General features: G+C 40.0%; 6 protein-coding genes across 6 annotated transcripts; 2 read left to right on the forward strand and 4 right to left on the reverse strand.

The window, feature by feature from the left end:
* Window positions 1-137: 137 nt before the first annotated feature.
* On the reverse strand, window positions 138-2,299 carry ATC70_011160 (uncharacterized protein; the record flags this gene model as incomplete). The annotated part of the gene is made up of 7 exons (XM_064830355.1): window positions 138-269; window positions 326-1,212; window positions 1,276-1,413; window positions 1,502-1,534; window positions 1,605-2,061; window positions 2,116-2,208; window positions 2,264-2,299. The coding sequence occupies 7 exons, from the start codon at window positions 2,297-2,299 to the stop codon at window positions 138-140; spliced, it is 1,776 nt and encodes a 591-aa protein (XP_064682857.1).
* A 772-nt stretch (window positions 2,300-3,071) lies between these two features.
* Window positions 3,072-4,178, forward strand: ATC70_011161 (uncharacterized protein; the record flags this gene model as incomplete). Its single annotated transcript, XM_064830356.1, has 1 exon — window positions 3,072-4,178. One exon carries the CDS (start codon window positions 3,072-3,074, stop codon window positions 4,176-4,178), a length of 1,107 nt encoding a protein of 368 aa, XP_064682858.1.
* Window positions 4,179-5,454: 1,276 nt separating this feature from the next.
* Window positions 5,455-7,964, forward strand: ATC70_011162 (uncharacterized protein; the record flags this gene model as incomplete). Its single annotated transcript, XM_064830357.1, has 11 exons — window positions 5,455-5,533; window positions 5,589-5,654; window positions 5,716-5,818; window positions 5,871-6,067; window positions 6,132-6,219; window positions 6,274-6,520; window positions 6,579-6,894; window positions 7,003-7,118; window positions 7,172-7,290; window positions 7,347-7,767; window positions 7,824-7,964. 11 exons carry the CDS (start codon window positions 5,455-5,457, stop codon window positions 7,962-7,964), a joined length of 1,893 nt encoding a protein of 630 aa, XP_064682859.1.
* A 203-nt stretch (window positions 7,965-8,167) lies between these two features.
* On the reverse strand, window positions 8,168-8,797 carry ATC70_011163 (uncharacterized protein; the record flags this gene model as incomplete). The annotated part of the gene is made up of 4 exons (XM_064830358.1): window positions 8,168-8,308; window positions 8,367-8,521; window positions 8,586-8,709; window positions 8,777-8,797. 4 exons carry the CDS (start codon window positions 8,795-8,797, stop codon window positions 8,168-8,170), a joined length of 441 nt encoding a protein of 146 aa, XP_064682860.1.
* Window positions 8,798-9,782: 985 nt separating this feature from the next.
* ATC70_011164 (uncharacterized protein) lies at window positions 9,783-10,319 on the reverse strand (the record flags this gene model as incomplete). The annotated part of the gene is made up of 1 exon (XM_064830359.1): window positions 9,783-10,319. The coding sequence occupies one exon, from the start codon at window positions 10,317-10,319 to the stop codon at window positions 9,783-9,785; it is 537 nt and encodes a 178-aa protein (XP_064682861.1).
* Window positions 10,320-11,551: 1,232 nt separating this feature from the next.
* On the reverse strand, window positions 11,552-13,457 carry ATC70_011165 (uncharacterized protein; the record flags this gene model as incomplete). The annotated part of the gene is made up of 6 exons (XM_064830360.1): window positions 11,552-11,902; window positions 11,960-12,574; window positions 12,624-12,716; window positions 12,768-13,097; window positions 13,160-13,296; window positions 13,361-13,457. 6 exons carry the CDS (start codon window positions 13,455-13,457, stop codon window positions 11,552-11,554), a joined length of 1,623 nt encoding a protein of 540 aa, XP_064682862.1.
* Between the last annotated feature and the right edge of the window lie 6,233 nt (window positions 13,458-19,690).

The raw sequence follows: 19,690 nt of genomic DNA on the forward strand, positions 1-19,690 counted from the left end.
AATGGGTAAAGAATGTGTGTACTGACTAAAGCTGCCAAAACACGGCAACATGGAATGGATGAATGAATGCTCAAGATTTATGAATGTATGGATTTGCTTTCTGGCTTACAACCGGGTATATCGAGATAGCCTTGTTGCTATTCCTCTTCCTCCTCCTCCTCCTCCTCCTCCTCTATAATAATTCTATTTTCTAATCTATTGCGCAGGCTATTCTGGCGTTCGTCTATATTGTATCTAGATCTTGGTATGAGTATATCAGCTCTGCTAGGCTAAGAGAGGGAACGTTAGTATACAAATCTATGCAGACTCCACCTGCTCAACGTACCATGGGTGAGACACGATGAAATGCATTCATGTTGCAATTTGCGTTTGGTCCGGAAATGCCGGCTTTGGATGTAGTCTTGACTTGAACACCCTCTACATCCTCATCTTCATCTATAGAAGTGGCAGGCGAAGAAGTGACAGACATTCGATCGTCATCATCATAGTCATCATCAGCAGCTGAGCTACAAGTCGAAGATGTATTTATGATCAATTCGTCATCCTCCCTTGTTGGCGTAGTGGGATGAATAGGAATGAGAGGCAATACTGTAGGCTTCAAGGCAGGGTGCTTTTGCTCACGTGTTGTGCAGTTATTGGTGCTACTAAGGTCCTGATGAATGATGGGCATAGTAGTTGTAATAATGGCAGGAGCAACCATGGTCTTCATCATGAATTTATGCTGCTGCACTGCGCCTGGGAGTCGCTTCTTATCCAATATCAGTATGGTTGCTGGCTGTGTTGGCTTGAATCTGCCGATGTCGCTGTGCGCCGGTTTGGATATAAACCAAGATTTGAACGAATCAATCCAGCCATCTTCCTCTTGCCCTGTTTGTGTGGTACAAGCAGCTTTAGGTAACAATGGCTTCTTGGAAGTAATATGTATGGGATGATTCGATGTTGATAGCAACATGGTCCACAGGGTGCCCAGCATACCAAAACGATTCAAGCGCATTTCCTTTACAACAGATGTATCGAAACCTGCATTCAGTAGAGCATCGGCTGTGTCTTGTTCGTGTAATTTCTGCTGTTGGCTCGAGAGAGTGGAGGGTGGTTGAATATGGCTGTTGGCAGTGGCGGGGTTCTGTAGCCATGGATGGTGTCTGATCTGTGCAATCGTGTAGCGCTCATGTGGATTCAGTTTCAAGATCTTTTGGATTAGATCTGCAACATCTGATGAAGAGATACATATGAGCCATGTAACAAACACAAACAACAGATGACTTGATCTCTTACCAAGTGAAAAGAAAGATGGCATGAAATAGTCCATCTTGACCACTTTTCTCTGCAACTCTGATTCTGAATCGTCATCAAAGGGAAGCTCGCCTGCTAGCAATGTGTACAATATCACGCCTAAAGACCAGATATCGGTTGCTATTGTTACACAATTTAAGGGTGTAGGAAATAAAAACGGCATTAATTCAGCTGCTACACGATAAATCAAGGTGCGAGGACACTCTACCAGGGCCTGAATAATTTTGACGCTGAATCACTTCTACAAGACGAAAAAATTCATGCAGATTAGTTTAAAACAATAAGCCTGCCTTGGAGATGTTGATTTTTACCAGGTGCAGAATAGGCTAAACTTCCGCAGAACGTCTTTAGAAGCTGGTTCTTATCTGTTTGACGTGCGAATCCAAAATCACAAATCTTGACATTGTCCTTTTCATCTATAAGGATGTTTTCTAATTTGAGATCTCTGTGTATGATGCCATGCGAATGGCAGTACTGAATAGCATCAGTCAGCTGTAAAAACCACTTTCTCGCATGTGGCTCAGAGAATCTTCCCTTTTTCGCTAGTGCGTCGAATAAGTCACCATGTGGGCAGTGTTCGGAAACAATAAATATGCTTGTTTCAGTAGAAAGAATCTCGTACAAGGATACAATGTTTGGATGGTGAAGCTGTCTATGATGATGAATTTCGCGAGCCATTAGTGGTGCATGCTTTTTGCTGATCTTTTTGATAGCAACAAGTCGACAGGTTAGCTGATGCACACCTAACTTCACTTTGCCGTAACTTCCCTATAGTTGAATACTTTTAGTTTGATACGAGTACATGTGCCTGTATGCTCCTACTCTGCCAATGGTCTCTCCAAGTGTGTAGCATCCTATCGATTTCAGTTTTGGAGAGGACAGTTCCTTCAGCAGGTCATTATAATCTGCAGCCAGCTACCAGAGGTTGATTTAGTGATGAGACATAGCAAATTTACAATGCGGATGCTACCTTGGCCTTTTGATTACGAATGACAGAATTTGACATTTAATGCGATCCAGGATAGCAAGACAGTGAAGAAGAAAAAGCTGGAGTAGGAAGAGAGAGAAAAGAAGAGAGAGGAAGAGGGGTAGAATTAAACAGCTCACTTTGACCGAATACACTTTAGAGTCACATTTTGGACATTTGGTTAAATCATCATGAAAATAGCTTTCATTGTACATGCAAACAATCATCATCATGTAATTGTAGCATCAGTCCATGGTATGACAAGAAAAGGTTAATTTCCATGTCCTACTCTTGTCTAGCAATGGCTATACGATTCATTGTACGGCTACTACATTGCGTCTAAGGATACAAGAGGAGATCAAAGGGGAAAACATCATCATGTGGTATTCACACAAAATTTAAAGCTACAAGCAATTAAACATTTATCAGATACAGTGCGATATACACACATGTACCGTCATCCTACACTCTAAAATAGGAAAAGGCGGACTCTCTCTCTCTCTCTCTCTCTCTCTCTCTCTCTCTCTCTCTTCTCTTTATTACATTCAGGAAATAAGAGACCTTTTCTTTCCTCTTTTCTTTCTTTCTCTCTCTCTCTCTCACACACACACACACACACACACACACACACACACACACACACATATATATATATATATACTCTCTCTCTCTATTATACATCTACTTGCTTTACCCCTATTTTCCGACAAGCAGCTATACAGCAATCATATATAAACGATGGTAAAGTAACGACATGTTCTTATAGCTAAAAGATATTCATTATTGCCATCCACAGTCATTTCCCGAACCTATGCCATCCATATCAACTCCACTTCAGTCGACATCCGATTTGAGAACCGAGATAAATCACAGACCTCGAAGACACACCATTACCAGACCAGACTCAGCGATGGCATTGTTATCAGACATGGAAGACGATGGTGATGATGAGGAGCAACAGCAGACATTTGATAGAATCTCCAATATTCTCAACAGCTTAATACAAGAAGCAAACGATGCTGTGCACGGTATTGAACATGAGCGCGTCCAGCTTTTGTCTGCTAATGCGAATAAAAAGGCATCAAAGACTTCAAGAGTATTCACATCATCCACGATCATCACTCAACCCCATCACCATCATAGCCCGCTAGAATCCAAGATACCACGACCTAAAAAGTCTCGCTCGTCTATCCACCAGCGCAACTCGAGTGCTTCTTCCTCAGCTTCCTCCTCATCCAATTCCATCTTCTCTCCAGTCTCAGCAGCAAGCACCAGCGCAACTCTATCACGATCCCCTTCACCAACTCTGGCCAACTTTAAAAAGCAATTATTCAGACATACGGCACTCCGACCTAGATCCTGCCCTGTTATACAACCTCCTCGTCGTTCAATGACTCCAAGATCAAAGCGAAACAGCCTTGTCACTGTGTCTGACCCCATCATGGAGTCATTCAAAAGACTTGATACTTCCATGGCACTGGTGGACTCTCTCTCTCGTGACCTGGCTACACAAAAAGTAAAGGATAACAACAAGATCATTCTCCTGTTGCTGGTGCCATTGTTGCATATACCGCATTCGCTTATCACGATGATTTTCGACTTTTGTTCCTCCAACAGCAGTAACATAAATAGCAGTAAACCCACCTCCTCGTTCATATCCTCGCTGATCCTATGGGCGTGTGTATTTGCTGCTACCAATTTAATGGTGGATCAGGTTTCTGTGACACCCACAAAGCAATCCTTGATCGAAAAAGTAAGGCGCATGTCCATACCCGGTTCTTTTAATCAAAACAATACAAAAAAGCCAACAGTGGAAAAGAAGCCTGTAGTCGCATCAGTAAAGCGTACTTGGATACCAGCAACTGTGCAACAACAACAGCAACCTTTGCCTGAACTCCGGAGAAGAAAGTCCATCTAGTCCTACCAACACATTTGATATCCATTTTTTCTACATTTACATAAACACATGATGTAAGACTATTCAAGCAGCTATGCAATGCTTAATTTGACGTTTTTTCCCGTACAATGAGCAAGTGTTTGTAGTTGCATATTCATCGTACACGCTGATAAGCATGGTGTAATGATCACACACACTCCAGTGATGATCCTGAATTGGCTTGACCCTATAAAGACAAGGGCACAAAATTTAGACTGAAGCTATTACTGCCAATTAGGTCATGTCGATCACTCAGGGCATCATTATTCACAGTCAAATCATGCCTGCCTCGACTCTTTGCTAATCACATGTTGAAAATGTATAGGAGCCTGGACCTGGTATGCAGTAATTGCGATATCATAACTGCTATCTTTTTTGATCGACAGGCCATGACGATGCAAATTAATTTGTATTTGCCTGCTTGTATCAATGCAATTTTTACATGAATACAATGCCTTCATAATCAGTCTTTCTAGGTTCAAGCTAAATTTTCAGTAAAGAAGCACGTTTTCAAGACATTGCCCTGGCCGAATGACAGATTGCACACTTTATAGAGCCATAAATTATTATAATTGTAAAGATTCACCATCCAATACTGTGGCGCTAAAAAAGCAGAGAATAAATTTCAGGTCAAGGCTAAAAGGAGAAGCAACTTGCGCTGCTTCGGTAACTAACAACTGCAGAGAGCCTGGCCAATGTTCAGAATTGTCTCCTTGAGATTACTCGCTCTGTTCAAAGATTTCCAAACTGCACGAATAGGTATTAGAGAGGACACAGCATGTATTCAGAGATGAAGCATCACGACGAAACCCGGTGCATTGCTACCAAGAGCATCATCACTAGCAATGGTATATAGACCATCAAACGCATGTCAAACAAAAGTAGATCTGTACATGTAATCATTCAACTAAAGGCATAGTCACCAAGAGTCCATTGTATTGGGTGGTTCTCATCTTGAATAGGCTTGATCTATAACTAGATTCAACAAATGAGTATTGCTGTTTGCTGTAATGTTTGCCTCAACTACAGTTAAAAGACTAGGCAAGGATATATAGATAACGGAAGGACTAGCAAAGCGAAACCAGTGAGATTGCTTCTGAATTCAGGATGCAATGCTATATACTGTAGAGCAAGTGATCCAGCACAAGCAGCAACGGTAGTCTGCTTTCGTGACGGTACTAAACATTGTCCATGATTTGAATGGACTATTTTTTCCCTTTCTCTTTCATTTTCGAGAGCAATTTCAGTACCTTGAGCCATGGCCGACGAGTTAAACATTAACGAGAATAACAAGCGTCCTCTCGACAACGACAGCCCTGCTGTTGAAGAAGATTCTGGTAAAGCACAGATGCAATGCTGAATTGACACATGGACTAAGCTCTTTTTCGTTAGATGATGATATTGGACCCGTTTTTCCTCCTTCTTCCACTGAAGACGTACCCAAGAAGAAAAAGAGAAGTAAGTGATGAAGAAGTGGCTGATATTATGAGCTGTTGAATTGACGTGTCATGTATTTTAGCACTTGCTTATGAAAAACTCTACTTGGAACACTTGCCCAATGCTGACATGTATGAAAAAAGTTATATGCATCGCGACGTACTCAACCAAGTGGCTGTGACAAAGTAAGTCAAGTGAAAGCGACCTTATCAAAAAGCTCATCATCAAGCGATTTAGAAACGATTTCATTGTGACAACCTCTGTCGATGGCCATTTGAAATTCTGGAAAAAGACAGCATCAGGCATCGAATTTGTAAAGCACTATAAATCACACTTGTCGAGCATTGTCGATATCAGTTTATCTGCAGATAACGAACTGCTAGCCACCATTTCCGATGATATGTCGCTCAAGGTGTACGATATCACTAACTTTGGTAGGGATGGCGTACACTCTTTTTAGCTGAAATTCATGTATTGATGGGCATTCCTGTTTGATAGATATGATCAATATGATCAAGTTGAAATACAAGCCCAAGGCTGTCTGCTGGATTCATCAAAAGGGGCAGGCACAGGCATTAGTTGCAGTGTAAGTAGTGCTTGTACATATCTAACACTTGTACTAAATGAATGCAAATATTAGATCTGAGGCTGGCAATTCAAATATTCACATTTACGACGGACGATCAGATGGAATACCACTTCACACATTATCCAAAATGCACTCAAAGCCAGTGCACTTGATAGAGTTCAATTCGAGATTTGATACAGTGGTTTCTGTGGACGCGTTGGGCATGGTGGAGTACTGGTCACCAGAAGAACCATTTGGATTGCCAGACAACTTGGATTTCGAGATGAAATCACAGACGGATCTCTACGAATTCAGAAAGGTACCGTCTTCATCGCACTTACCCAGACTGTCCATTGTCTAATTACGTAATGCCGTAGAAAAAATCAGTGCCTACTTGCTTGAATTTCTCTGCTGATGGGTTGAGTTTTGTCACTATGAGCTTCCCTGATCGTCAAGTGAGATTGTTCAAATTTTTAACAGGCAAAATGTACAGAGAGTATGACGAGAGTCTGCATGTGATTAGTGAAATGCAACAGGCGGGAACCTCAATTTTCAAGTTGGATGATATGGAATTTGGTAGACGTTTAGCTGTGGAGAAGGAATTGGAAAAGTCGAACCAAGCAAGATTTGTCAATGCAGTGTTTGATGAAACTGGAAACTTTATTATTTATGGTGCATTGCTCGGTATTAAAGGTAGGTCTGATGAAAAAAGTGTGTGTGTGTGTGTGTGTGTTTGTGTGTGTGTGTGTGTGTGTGTGTGTGTGTGTGTGTGTTGAGTTTGATGACTGATTTGTATTGCAGTTGTCAATGTAAAGACCAACAAGGTGGCTCGAGTAATTGGTAAATCAGAATCAAACCGCTTTGTCAATGTTGGATTATATCAAGGAGCACCCAAAAAGAAGGGCGTATATACTTTGGTACGATAGCCAGAGATTTGCTGAATCATCCGAACTAACATTTTGGTGGACAGGCTATGGCTGCTTCTGACAACGCTGCCCTTAAAGAGAGCCAGGAACTGGATCCTACGCTCTTCTGTACGGCATTCAACAAAAACAGATTCTACATGATGACCCGCAGAGAGCCATTTGAGTAAGTGTGCATTTGTCGACAGCTTTAGGCTCACAGACTAACCTTGGCTAACATAGTAATGCTCAAAAGGGAGAGCGTGATGTGTTCAATGAAAAGCCCTCTCGCGAAGAGCAAACAGTGGCAGCTACTCAAGAGCGCAAACAAGTGCTTGGTACCTCTGCCATCCTACGTACTACTTCAGGTGATATCCATATGCGTCTGTTCCCTGATGCAGCACCTAAAGCTGTTGAAAACTTCGTGACGCACGCAAAGAATGGGTACTATGATAACCTCATCTTTCATCGTATCATCAAGGGCTTTATGATTCAAACGGGTTGTCCGTTTGGTGATGGTACAGGTGGTGAATCCATCTGGGGAGATGATTTCGAGGACGAATTCTCTAGAGAGTTCAAGCATGATCGTCCTTATACAGTGAGTATGGCTAATGCTGGCCCAAACACCAATGGAAGTCAATTCTTCATCACTGTTGCTCCTGCTGTAAGTTTTTATTTCGGTTTGATTATGCTGTTCATTTACCAACTCGTTCATTGTAGACATGGTTGGATAATAAGCACTCTGTATTTGGTAGAGTTACCGCTGGTATGGATGTGGTGCACGGTATAGAAAACGCAAAGGTGGACAAGACGAACAAGCCTTACGACGATATCAAGATTATCAATATTGAAATTCGATAGACAATGTGTTTTAAATTAAAAAGCTTATTTTAAGAGACATACTACAGAATATATTGGTGTATACGCTTATTTGTATATAGCATCCACTGATTAACGCTGTCTAAACAAAGTCTTCTAAGGCAAATTATATGTCGAAAATTTTATTACTGTACAAATAGAAGGATGTGTTGCGAGTTGTTGTTATTGTGCTATAGTATATGAATCTATTCATTGGTAACACCGTGTTGCTTGATAATATTGGCTTCATAGGGATGTTCGCTTCCTTCAAAAATCTTTAAACGATCCATACGCACTTGACGAAGCTTATTTTTTGGTAACATGCCAGAAACTGCTTTACGGAGAGGCTATCAAGTATGGCCACTGTCAATATCAATCGCATCAACCCAATGTCCACTCATTTACCTCTGTTGCGTCCTTTGCTTGTAAGTTTTCAAATGTGATTTCCTTCAATCCACCAGGGTGCATAGTATGGTGACGATATAACTTTTGTTCGGCCTTTTTTCCAGAAACTAAAATGTCCTTTGCGTTCAAAACGACAACGTAGTCTCCACAATCAGCTACAGTCATCCACCATGTTAATGTGCATTCTGGAGATAGAAAGTCAATTTACAATAGTCTTACCAGCAGGGTCATAGATAGGCTTGTGCTTTCCCATCAAAGTAGTTGCAATGTTGGTTGCTAAACGACCCATCACTCTTTGTTTAGCATCAACAACATGCCATACACGGGCATAGGCAAGAGCGGTCTAAAACAAGAGAAGCAGGATTAATCTACTGGGTCATTATGTGTCTTGTCGTTGTATCATTTTTTACATTTCCAATAGCTTGAGACATGATTTATCAAACAGTGTTGGTTGGAGACAGGGACAAAAAGAGGAATCTAACAAGGGTTTCTTTATTGGATACTCCACCCCCATCTGCAAATGTCAAAAGTTTCAACGCTCGTCGTGACCATTATGTGACTACATTCCACTTGGATCAATGGTCCATTGAATACTGAATCTATGCCTTTCACTCACATTTGCTACACCAAGTGTCAAACATATCACATTAGTGCCTATTTCTATTCAAAATAGACTTTAGCTTAATAAAGAAGCAACATTTCATCAGCCAAATTTATATAATTTGCGAAAAATATTAACTATATACTTAGATCAACATTGGGAGATGTTGAAATATGAGCAAACCGCTCTATGTAAGCTTCTACATGTTGAAACGACATATGCAAGGGACAAATCAAGTGCTATCATACATTTCATGGAGCTGCTTGCTATGATTTGGTTGAATAATGGCCGACTATTCGAGATGTTAGATTCAAAACATCCCATTTCGTGTACAGACAAGGTTCAAACGTATGCACTTTTTACAGCTTGGACGAAACAACATGTGGCAGCAATATCAAAACAATACCCATATTGACCATTTAGTCTAACTGAAGAGTAATGATCAAAGCAGTGTTCATCGCATATTCGTTTTGCTATCTTCATGTAGAAATTGCCTGGTTTCTAGAAAATGAAAGCTAGCAAACACTTCTCTATCATGATTTGATTTCGAACTTGCACTCAATGTAGCATATTTCAAGATGCCATCCTATTCTACGCATATATCACTCGATAAACTCTTAAATTTTTACAGCTTTTCCTGGAAATGTGCAACCTTTATAGAGACCAGGTGAAGCACACAGAGCGTGAAAGAGAGGGAAGATGTTTCTACGTTGTGTGATGCCAGGAACCCAATTAACCATGAACCTGACATTTAAAAAACACTCAATATAGACACCAGGAGAGGGTATATTTTTTATACTAGCAATTTTTATTTTTTAGATTTTACTTTCAGTAGCCTTCTTCAAACGATCCTTTGCAATCAACATCATGTCAGTGATACCAACATAGAGCTCCTTCTCACGGTCATTTGCTGCCATGCGTTCCTTGATGATAGGAATGATTTGATTACGGGGACGACCGTTGACAAAGACAACAAACTTGAATCCATACTGATCTTCATATTGTTGATTGAGCTTGGCCAATTCAGCATTAACAGCTTCGTCTTCAGCTGATACTTGACCAGCATGTGAACTATAGCCTTGCTCTTTGAGAGAATTGGCAGAGAGGCCAGCCTTAGAAGCGCCAATGCGAGGATGAGCATTCATGACCTCCAACTTCTCTTCTTGTGTAAGATCATCACCTAAGCACACCTTCTCGGCATAATCAATGAGTTGGATGTAAGAAGAGAAAGGACGAGCATCGAGCAAACGCTTAGCGAGAGGAGGTGCAGTCTCGAAAAGAGTGTTGACGGCCTGTACAAAGTTCTCAGGTGTTTCCTTGTTCAATTGCTCGATAGAGGGAATGGAAGCCATTTTGTGTTTTTTTTTGTGTATATGATAAAAAGAAAGAAATTCTATAAAAAAGGGTAAGAACATCTTTCATTTTTATAGATAGTGAGGTTCCTTTCGTGTGACGAAAAGTAATGTTCCGTGATTGGGATTCCCATTTGAGAGATATTGCGGGGCATTCAATGTGTAATTTAAGTGGAGACATTTGACACTTCAAAACTAATGGAGCCTTCACGCAAGATTATTAATTTCAAAACTGTATGTGTTTATTATATATAACGAATGTTTATGCTTCGGAAGACTCTCTGTCTTTGCTTCGCTTCGGCGAGAACCAACTTGCACAGCGGCAAATCGCGCTACCGATTGCCCCTGCGTATCTTGTCATAATACTACTACTTTCATGCTGACCCTCCACTTGCACATGAAAATCTTTCATATTATCTGTAGATCTGATTCTTGTGTAATGCTCTACATCCATATACACGTAGCTACTTCATATACAGGCAAGCAGCATACTGGTATTTCCCTTTTTTATTCCTTAGTGTCCCTGATACAGCAAAATCTGAGCGCATTTGAACTGCGTTTTCTTTCATTCAAGGCCGTTTTCAATCGTCAGAGTAGCACCAAACATTTGCTCTCATCTGGTAGTTACTTTCTGACACCCTTGCTCAACTTTTTGGGGATCAAAAAAACATGGCCAAAAATCGACCAAAAAGCATGAGGTACCCCCTCATGGTTTTCATCAAAAATCAAATGATCGAGTTTTTCACCTTGATAACGAAGACTTTTACTATGGTACATATTGAATCAAAATGTTTCTATCGATCTAACGTAACCTCTGAAATCATTTTTATGGGACTTTGATATGTAAAATTTCGACTTTTTGGCCAGAAACCTCTTTTCATATTTTCGTAAATTATTCAATAAGTTTATTCAAAACATCTATCTTACTTGGTACCATTGGGTGCGCCTTGAAAAGCACTCCAAGAAAGCTTAAAGAAGGATGGGTTGATCAGTATATTTTACTTAGTCGAATCTGATAAAATAGTTAAATCGAGTCAAAAATCATCAAGATTTGGCCAATCTAGAGCAGACTATGATTCTGGATTTGAATTAATTTTGGTTGGTGGGGCTAGTTAATCATATATGAGCCAGGCTTGACAGATGCTTTGAGACTCAGTTTCCATATTATTAGGGTTGGAAAAGTGTCTAGGGACTGAATATTTATTATAATATGATATGCAACTCTTTCTTTACTAATTCATCTCTTCATCTTCTGGTTTTACATTGGGCGATGTCTTGTTCGGATGAGCTCCAGCTTCTGTCATCTCTTCGTCTTCATTGCCATTCGTATTACGGTTAGCTACAAATGAAGGTTTGGGTGATCTGGGCTCTTCCTTTGGAGCTGAATTGATGAGCATTGGATTCATGTGAGCGTTGGCAGAGGGTGGCGACAGCGATGGCCTACGTCCATTGATGTCAGGGATGTGCAATTGCTTTGATACTTCGTTTGCTCTGGCTTCAGCTTTAGATAAGCCTGGCAACTCTCCTCCACGGTCTGCAATGTCGCGATGATCTGTCTGCTTTTGTTGAACTTGTCTCGGTCCCTATGACAAATTGCATTAGCAACGCGAGTGCAATTTCAATTCAATTGGCAAAATTACCTGCCCATAAGGAAGCATGCTTCCGCTTCCTGCTGCATGTTGAACATACTGACTGGGATCAGTGACATCTTGAGGCACTGGTGCAGCACTTCCGCTCACAGGCTTTTTCAGTAGATCAATACGCTGTTGAATATGCGCATTATTAGGATCCAATTCAAGGGCGCGCTGATAGGCGTCTAAAGCATCCTGCACTTGATTGTTGCACGACTCGTACAATGTTCCCAAATCATACCACACCTCGCTGATGTAAGGATTTAGACGGATAGCTCTGCTATAAGCGTCTAAAGCATCTCTATATTGGTTGATCTGATAATACAGCACGCCAATTGAGCACCAGAATATTGGGTTGCGAGCATCTCTGTACACTGCTTGCTGATATGATTCGTATGCCTTGGTGTAATTCTGCTCTGCCATATAACAACGACCCAACAGATACCATGATTGAGCATCTGCGCTATCAGCACTAATTGATTTCGTCAAGAGTTCGGTTGCCAATTTCTGGTTTGTGAAGGAAGTGTCGGGTTGATGATAAAGCCATCCAAGCTGCTGTAAGACTTTTGCGTGATCCGGGCTCTCGGATAACACATGTTCGTATGCCTCTTTTGCAGCATCATACTGTTACGAGTTAGTATCCCATCGAATGTGAAACTGCAGCATTTCTTACTTCTTTCTTTTGTTCATGAACATGGCCGATCTGGAACCAAATGTCTGATTCGATCAAGGGACTTGGTGGGTGTTGCAAAACGTATTGAAAGTACTATAAAGGCATGAGAACTCAATCATAAGCGCCGACACATACAATACTTACTTGTAATGATGGATCAAACTTACGCTGTTGCTTGTATATGATGCCCAATCTGAAGTAAACCTCGCTTGCCTTTTCAAACTGAGGATCCATCTTCATCACAGCCGAAAATGCCTCTTCAGCATGCTCCAGTGAACCATAGCGGTCGTATAAGATTCCAATGCCATACCATAGCTTAGCATCTTTGGGGTTCTGCAAGTGGTATAATGCTTGTTGGTAGGCTTGGTAGGCTTCCTGTAAATTGTCTGACATCAGGTAACAATGACCTAATGCTGCCCAGGTATCACCATGGCTGTCTTGAATTGCCAGTACTCTCTTGAAATAGTCCACTGCCTTTGATTGCAGCCATATAGATTAGCACAATAAAAATCTGTAATTACATGACTATACTTTACTCTTTCAAGCTGCTCTCTGGCACGATAGATTGATGCGATTTGAGACAAGGCAACGATGGAGTAAGGGTTATGTCTTAAAGCTGACTCATAGCTATTTATGGCTTTATCATGATCGCCCATCATTTCGGCCAAATTACCTACAAAAAGATGCTATTATTGGCATTGTATGTACTCATCTAAATTCAGCTTGCATGTCTGTACCAACTGTTATCCATGTCTGCTCATTCACAGTGGCTAATTTTTGTACGGTATTACTAGGCTGGGAGTGCATGCCGCTGTTACTGAGTGCTGTATTCATTATTGCGCTGAAGGTAATTGGCAGTAATGTGATTATTTAGGTTTCAAGCGAGAGATATATAATACAATAGAAAACTAAAAGGGAGAAAAAAAAAGAGCTCTGCAGAGGAAAAAAAAAGAAGAGAAACAATCCTGGAAGTATTACATATTTGCAAGTTTGATTAAAACTCCCAAAACTGTAAAAAGCGGCGATCAGAAACAATTAAGGTTTGGGCTCAAGGGAAAACTACAAATAGTATTGGATCACCATTTATCTTTAAATATCTTGTAAGAATCTTCAGGGCTGCTGCAATTACGCAATGCAGATCACCAGTCATTTGTGAATTGATAGTGCAAAAGTGTGTATTCATCATCACCATGAGTAATCTTTGCAATAGAATCCACTGCATTCATCAAATTGAATCATCATTGTCTTAAAGACGTCATTTGAATCGACAGATTCATTACGCATATAATTAGTAAGATTTAAACGTAATCTTGACATTGTTGTAAATCATGTAATTGGTTCGGCAACCTTCTTTTAAACATTTGATTGCATTGTAAAAGGGCTATTGCGATGTTGTTTTTCTTGGGTTGGAGACAATGTTGCTTGCACGTTATTGAGCCTTGATCGCATTTGGGGCCTTTCCATTTGACTCGAATACGCTTTTTATATGTGCTTTGGTATGAAACCGAGGAGCGAGAGGTAGCCTTGGTGTGCCCTTTTATAAATGCCACCCAAGAGTAAACCGACAATGCCTGGCATACAAAACAACAAGAGGAAAGTAGTTTTGTGGCTCAAAACTATGTAAACATCAAGCATTCAGTATACGTGGTTGCATAATTCTGGCACAATTACCAGACTAATTTATAGGGTTAAATAGTGCATATGATACCCATTGTCATAGCAGTATATCTTGCATCAGCTAATTGAGTCTAGCGGTGATAAAGGGTCATATCAACTGCCAATCTTACTGACAGATGCTATGTACCACTGAATTATCGCATAAAAATCTCTTATAAACGATTTATATCTGAGGATCTAACTCGTTTGCGATGCTCTATGTCTTTATTCATACAAGCAACTCAAATAAAGGCAAGCAATGCACTTTCATTAACTCTTATTACTCAAAAATATGCAAAATACAGCGAGATTTAAGTGCATTTGAGCAGTAATTTCTTGTGTTTGAAGCCGTTTTAGACTGCCAGAATAGCACCAAACGATCATTCTCGACTAGCACTTACATTCTGATACCATTGCTCAACTTTTTTGGGATCGCCAAAAAATCGACCAAAAACTACATCAAAACCATGAGGGATACCTCATGATTTTTGGCGAAAATTAAACGATCGCGTTTTTGACCTCCAAAATGAAGACTTCTACTATGGCATACGAGCCTTTCAGCACTTCGGGTGGTTTCCTGACCTACGCTTCGCTTCGGTGGAAACCAACCTACGTCCAAACGGCTCGCGCTGCCGCGGGCCTTTGGCTAATATCCCAATATTAATATAGCTAAAATGTTAGAAGAAGAACCCTGATTGTTGATTGATATATAATCACTAATCATATGGGTGTTTATGCTTCGGATGGTTCTCTACTTTCGCTACGCTTCGGTGAGAACCAACCTGCACAGCGACAGCTCGAGCTACCGGTTACCCTTGCGTATCTTATCATAATACTACTACGTTCAAGCTGACCCTCTACTTACACATAGTAACCCTTCATATTATCTGTGGATCTGATTCTTATGTGATGTTCTACATCCATATACACGTAGCTACTTCATATACGGGCAAGTAGCATACTGGTATTTCCACTTTTTAGTCCTTAGTGTCCATAATACAGCAAAATTTGAATGTATTTGAGCTGCGTTTTCTCGCGTCCAAGGCGGTTTTAGATTGTCATAATAGGACCAAACACTTGCTCTCATCTGGCAGTTACTTTCTGACACCTTTGCTCAACTTTTTGGGGATAAAAAAAACATGGCTAAAAATCGACCAAAAAGCATGAGGTACCCCTCATGGTTTTCATCGAAAATCAAACGATCGCATTTTTTATCACAAAAACGAAGACTTTTATTATGGCATGCATTGAACCAAAATGTCTCTTTCGATCCAACACAACCCCTGAAGCTTTGTTTGTGAGACCTTGATATATAAAATCTCGACATTTTCGCCAAAAACGTCATTTCATAATTTCGTAAATTGCTCGACAAGTTCAATCAAAACAGCTATAATAAATAGCACCATTGGATGCGCCTCGAAAAGTTCTTCTAGATAGCTTAAGGCTGTAAAGGATGATCACTACAACTTTCATAGTCAAATTTGGTAAAATGAGTCGATCAAGTCGCAAAAGGATCAAAAATCAACGAATTGTGATAGAATGTCGATCGAGATTTTAATTCCTTCTGGCTGGCAAAAAAAAAGACACCCCTTGATTGCTCAAAGCCCTATAATATAACGGCAATGATACTCACAGGAAAGATTACGAGAAAGTGAGACTCCTTCCCAAATGGACAGCGTACCCAACGTGAGACCCAAAAAGAACAAGCTGGTGACATAGGAGGAGCGTGACATGATCCAAAGCAACAGAATAGCACACAGACAAAAATGATATTGCAGGTGAAGTTTAATTCAGAAACCTCTTTCTTTTGGAAATCCCACGGCCTTGTTTGATGAATTTCGCGATGTGTACTTTACTTAGAATTCTGAAAATAGTACCATTGGATTCCTCAAGCGATTTGCTTTCTAATGATGTACATACTTTCTAATAAAATATCCTCTCTTTGACCACAAATTGGCCATTTACTTGCTTATCTCTCTTCAATTCATGTCCTTTTGTTTACTTTACATGTGATTTTTTTAAAGCTTAATTTTGCCTAGCAAATGAATTGTTTTGATTTTGCATGATCCGAATACCTTCTAAAAGAGGACAATCCCTAAAAAGAATGACATGAAATGTGTTGACTCTTTATGGGATGAATACTCTTGGCGTAAGAACTACAAACAGGTTGCAGGAATGATACACGAGAATGACCAACTCACTATGTAAATGTGGGCATATTGATGATATCTAGTAGCACAAACACTTGATTGACATCATTGACAGCAACCATGATAGCTGGAAACAAGATGACTTGCACTGGTTCGAAAACAATCCAATATGTTCCATTCCATGGAGATTGCCGCAGTAATATTCATATGGCACTCTTGTTTTCCAAGGTGTACGCTTGTCTCTTGGTCCAGAATCAGTTATGCTGGCTCCGATGTGATGTAAACGACAAGTAAGCCAACCTTAACACTCGTATTGTCCGATTAGATGGACAGTTTATGACTGATGTAAACAAAAAGAGAGATGGATCGAGAACTGTAATTTTAGAGAGAGAAATTAAGGGGAGGTAGAGAAAGATTACTTAATCAAGCAACCAGCTGCATTTGTTTCAGTGTCAAATGACATTTTTTGTTTACTTTTTGATGAGGTTGAACCAGTGAAAAGTTGTCTGTTAATTACATCTAGGAAGAGATGGGGGAACTCGTTTCATGTGAAGGTGGAAAAAGGGCTTTTTGAAGTAGCAAAATGGACATAACTCGAGACAGAAAACAGTTGAAAGCCTCGGACGAAGCGGATCAAATAGAGCAAGTGTCAAACGTCAAAATGGTACTACTCTTGCGTTCCTAAATAAGCACATTGTGGAAAAAAGCAAAAGGAACGACTTTGAGTGTGGCAAGGGCACTAGACTCACATAAAAGTCGATGAGAAGGATATAAATAGAGGTTTGTTTCAACAGCTTTTCCCTCTTCTTCTTCATCTCATCTCTCTCCAACAAGCAAAATACTCTATACATACAAACTCTCTACAAGACATTTGGGCTATCTCTCTCTCTACATATGGTCAAGTAAATCAAATACTCTACTGTCTATTGGCCTCTACTACTGCTACATACAATGCCTTACAAATCCATGGTCCTCTCTACGTCTCTTGGTCCATGCTAGAAAAAGGCCACACTATCTTTGATACATGCAGACCTTGGTGAACTGTGCGAGTAAGTTATTATCTTGTTGGACGTATGAGCCATGTTGACTAACCTATTGATTACATAGTGCCGAAAAACTACTTTGTAGGGACTGAGTAGGATCACCGCTTCATAATCATGGGTAGACTGCAGGACAAATCCATTGGTCATGCTACGGGATGATCACAAGCTTTATTGCCGACGAGAGTAGGGTTTAACCCTATGATCCGGAGATGGAGGCGGCTTGAGCGTGTCGATGATCTTGTGATGGATGAAGCAAGTTTACACCTTGGTACCTGTTTATATAGTGTTGGTTCCTTTTATTGATGATCAATTTTCTTTGCCCAAATGGTTTGTTACGCACTCATGCCACAGTACTTGTGTACTCATCTCATCTTTATCTAGTTACCTCTGCCATCTCATGTTCTATCTCATCTGAAGCAAGCTGTCCTCTACAAATGCTATCAAGCCAAGTTCTCTGTGCCTCCTACAAGCTCCTAAAATGACAAGACTGTTCAAATATACCATCTCTACATCTATACAAGGTCAAGCCCTACTCTCATCTGTGCTTCCTACAAGCTCCTAAAATGACAAGACTGTTCAAATATACCATCTCTACATCTATACAAGGTCAAGCCCTACTCTCATCTGTGCTTCCTCTTACTCAATCAATCATCAAGACAATTAATGCCTGACATCTATACAAGGCCGAGTCGTTCTTATATCTCTGCTACCTCTATCTATACAAGTCAAAATAGCCTCAAAAATCTGAAATATTTTAATCCATCAAGTATGGAGATCTCATAAACTCAAATACACATTAATAAAAAAACAACCACGTCTTGTCATTAGCTTCAATATTATGCTCTATTAAGATTACATCTTCTTTCAATGCTTGTACTGTCTATCAATTGCTGTGACCAATGTATTTTAAAGCTTGTACATAAGTTAATCATATACATATAATTTAACGTCAAGAGATTTTGCCTGTATGTAATATCATAACATGATAAATTTATGGTCCCTAAACACTTTCAAAGCCTCAAAAAGGAAAGAAATTGATCTAACAAGTATTTTGATAGACTGGCGTTATCAAATATAGATTCAAAAAGAACAGCATAGCTAACGATAATGCTATATGATTTGCCACCTACTTTCCATACGCTTCAAAAGTATCTATTATTGTACTGCCTTCATGATGGAAAGGGCATTGAGTCTGCCAGCCGGCCGCACTAGCCGTCAAAATTGATTCAAATCCAGAACATTTTTTCTGTTCAAGATTGGACAGAAAGTGTCTTTCTTCGACTTGATTCAACTCTTTTGTAAGATTCGACTATACTAGTTGTGATGATCACCCTTTGCTTCCTAATACTGTCCCTGGTGGTAGGGCGAAGTGGTAAAACTCCCGTATGCCAACGGGAGGATCCCGGTTCAAATCCTGGTGAACGCAAGTTGTTTGATTTTTTTGACGTAGTACTGATGTCCTCGTTTGGTGTTTTGTGCTCTTATCCATGATCTTTATTTTGACGATTTTCCGCAAGACTGTACTGGCTCTAGGAGTCGCACCTTATTAGTAGTAGATTTCTTTCCCAACTTAGTTCAAAAAATATCTTATTCCCCTTCTTTGCAGACATTGGGTCCACCAACAGTCTTTTCTATCACTCAGTATGACATTTAAAGGACTTTAAATAAAACCTGGAGCTCGACTCCCCTACAAAAAAAAAAAAAAAAAAAAAAAAAAAAAAAAATTGCTTCCTAATACGATCTCAAAGTACTTTTCAAGACGCATCCAATGGTACCAAGTAAGGTAAATGTTTCAAATAAATTTACTGAGCAAATTATGAAAATATGAAATGAGGTTTCTGGCCAAAAAGTCGAAATTTTACATATCAAAGCCCCACAAAGAAAATTTCAGATGTTACGTTTGATCAATAGAAACATTTTTGTTCAATATATACCATAGTAAAAGTCTTTATTATCAAGGTCAAAGACGCAATCGTTTGTTTTTGATGAAAACCATGAGGTACCTCTCATGCTTTTTGGTCCCCAAAAAGATGAGCAAAGGTATCAGGAAGTAACTGCCAGACGAGAGCAATTGTTTGGTGCTATTCTGACGATCTAAAACAGCTTCTATCGCGAGAAATCACGGCACAAATGCACTCATATATTGCTGTATCAAGGAATACTAAGGGCTAAAAAGAAGAAACACCAGTATGCTGCTTGCCCGTATATGAAGTAGCTA

Source organism: Mucor velutinosus, assembly GCF_035048745.1.
Source record: "Mucor velutinosus strain NIH1002 chromosome Unknown tig00001564, whole genome shotgun sequence".
Lineage (NCBI taxonomy): Eukaryota > Fungi > Mucoromycota > Mucoromycetes > Mucorales > Mucoraceae > Mucor > Mucor velutinosus.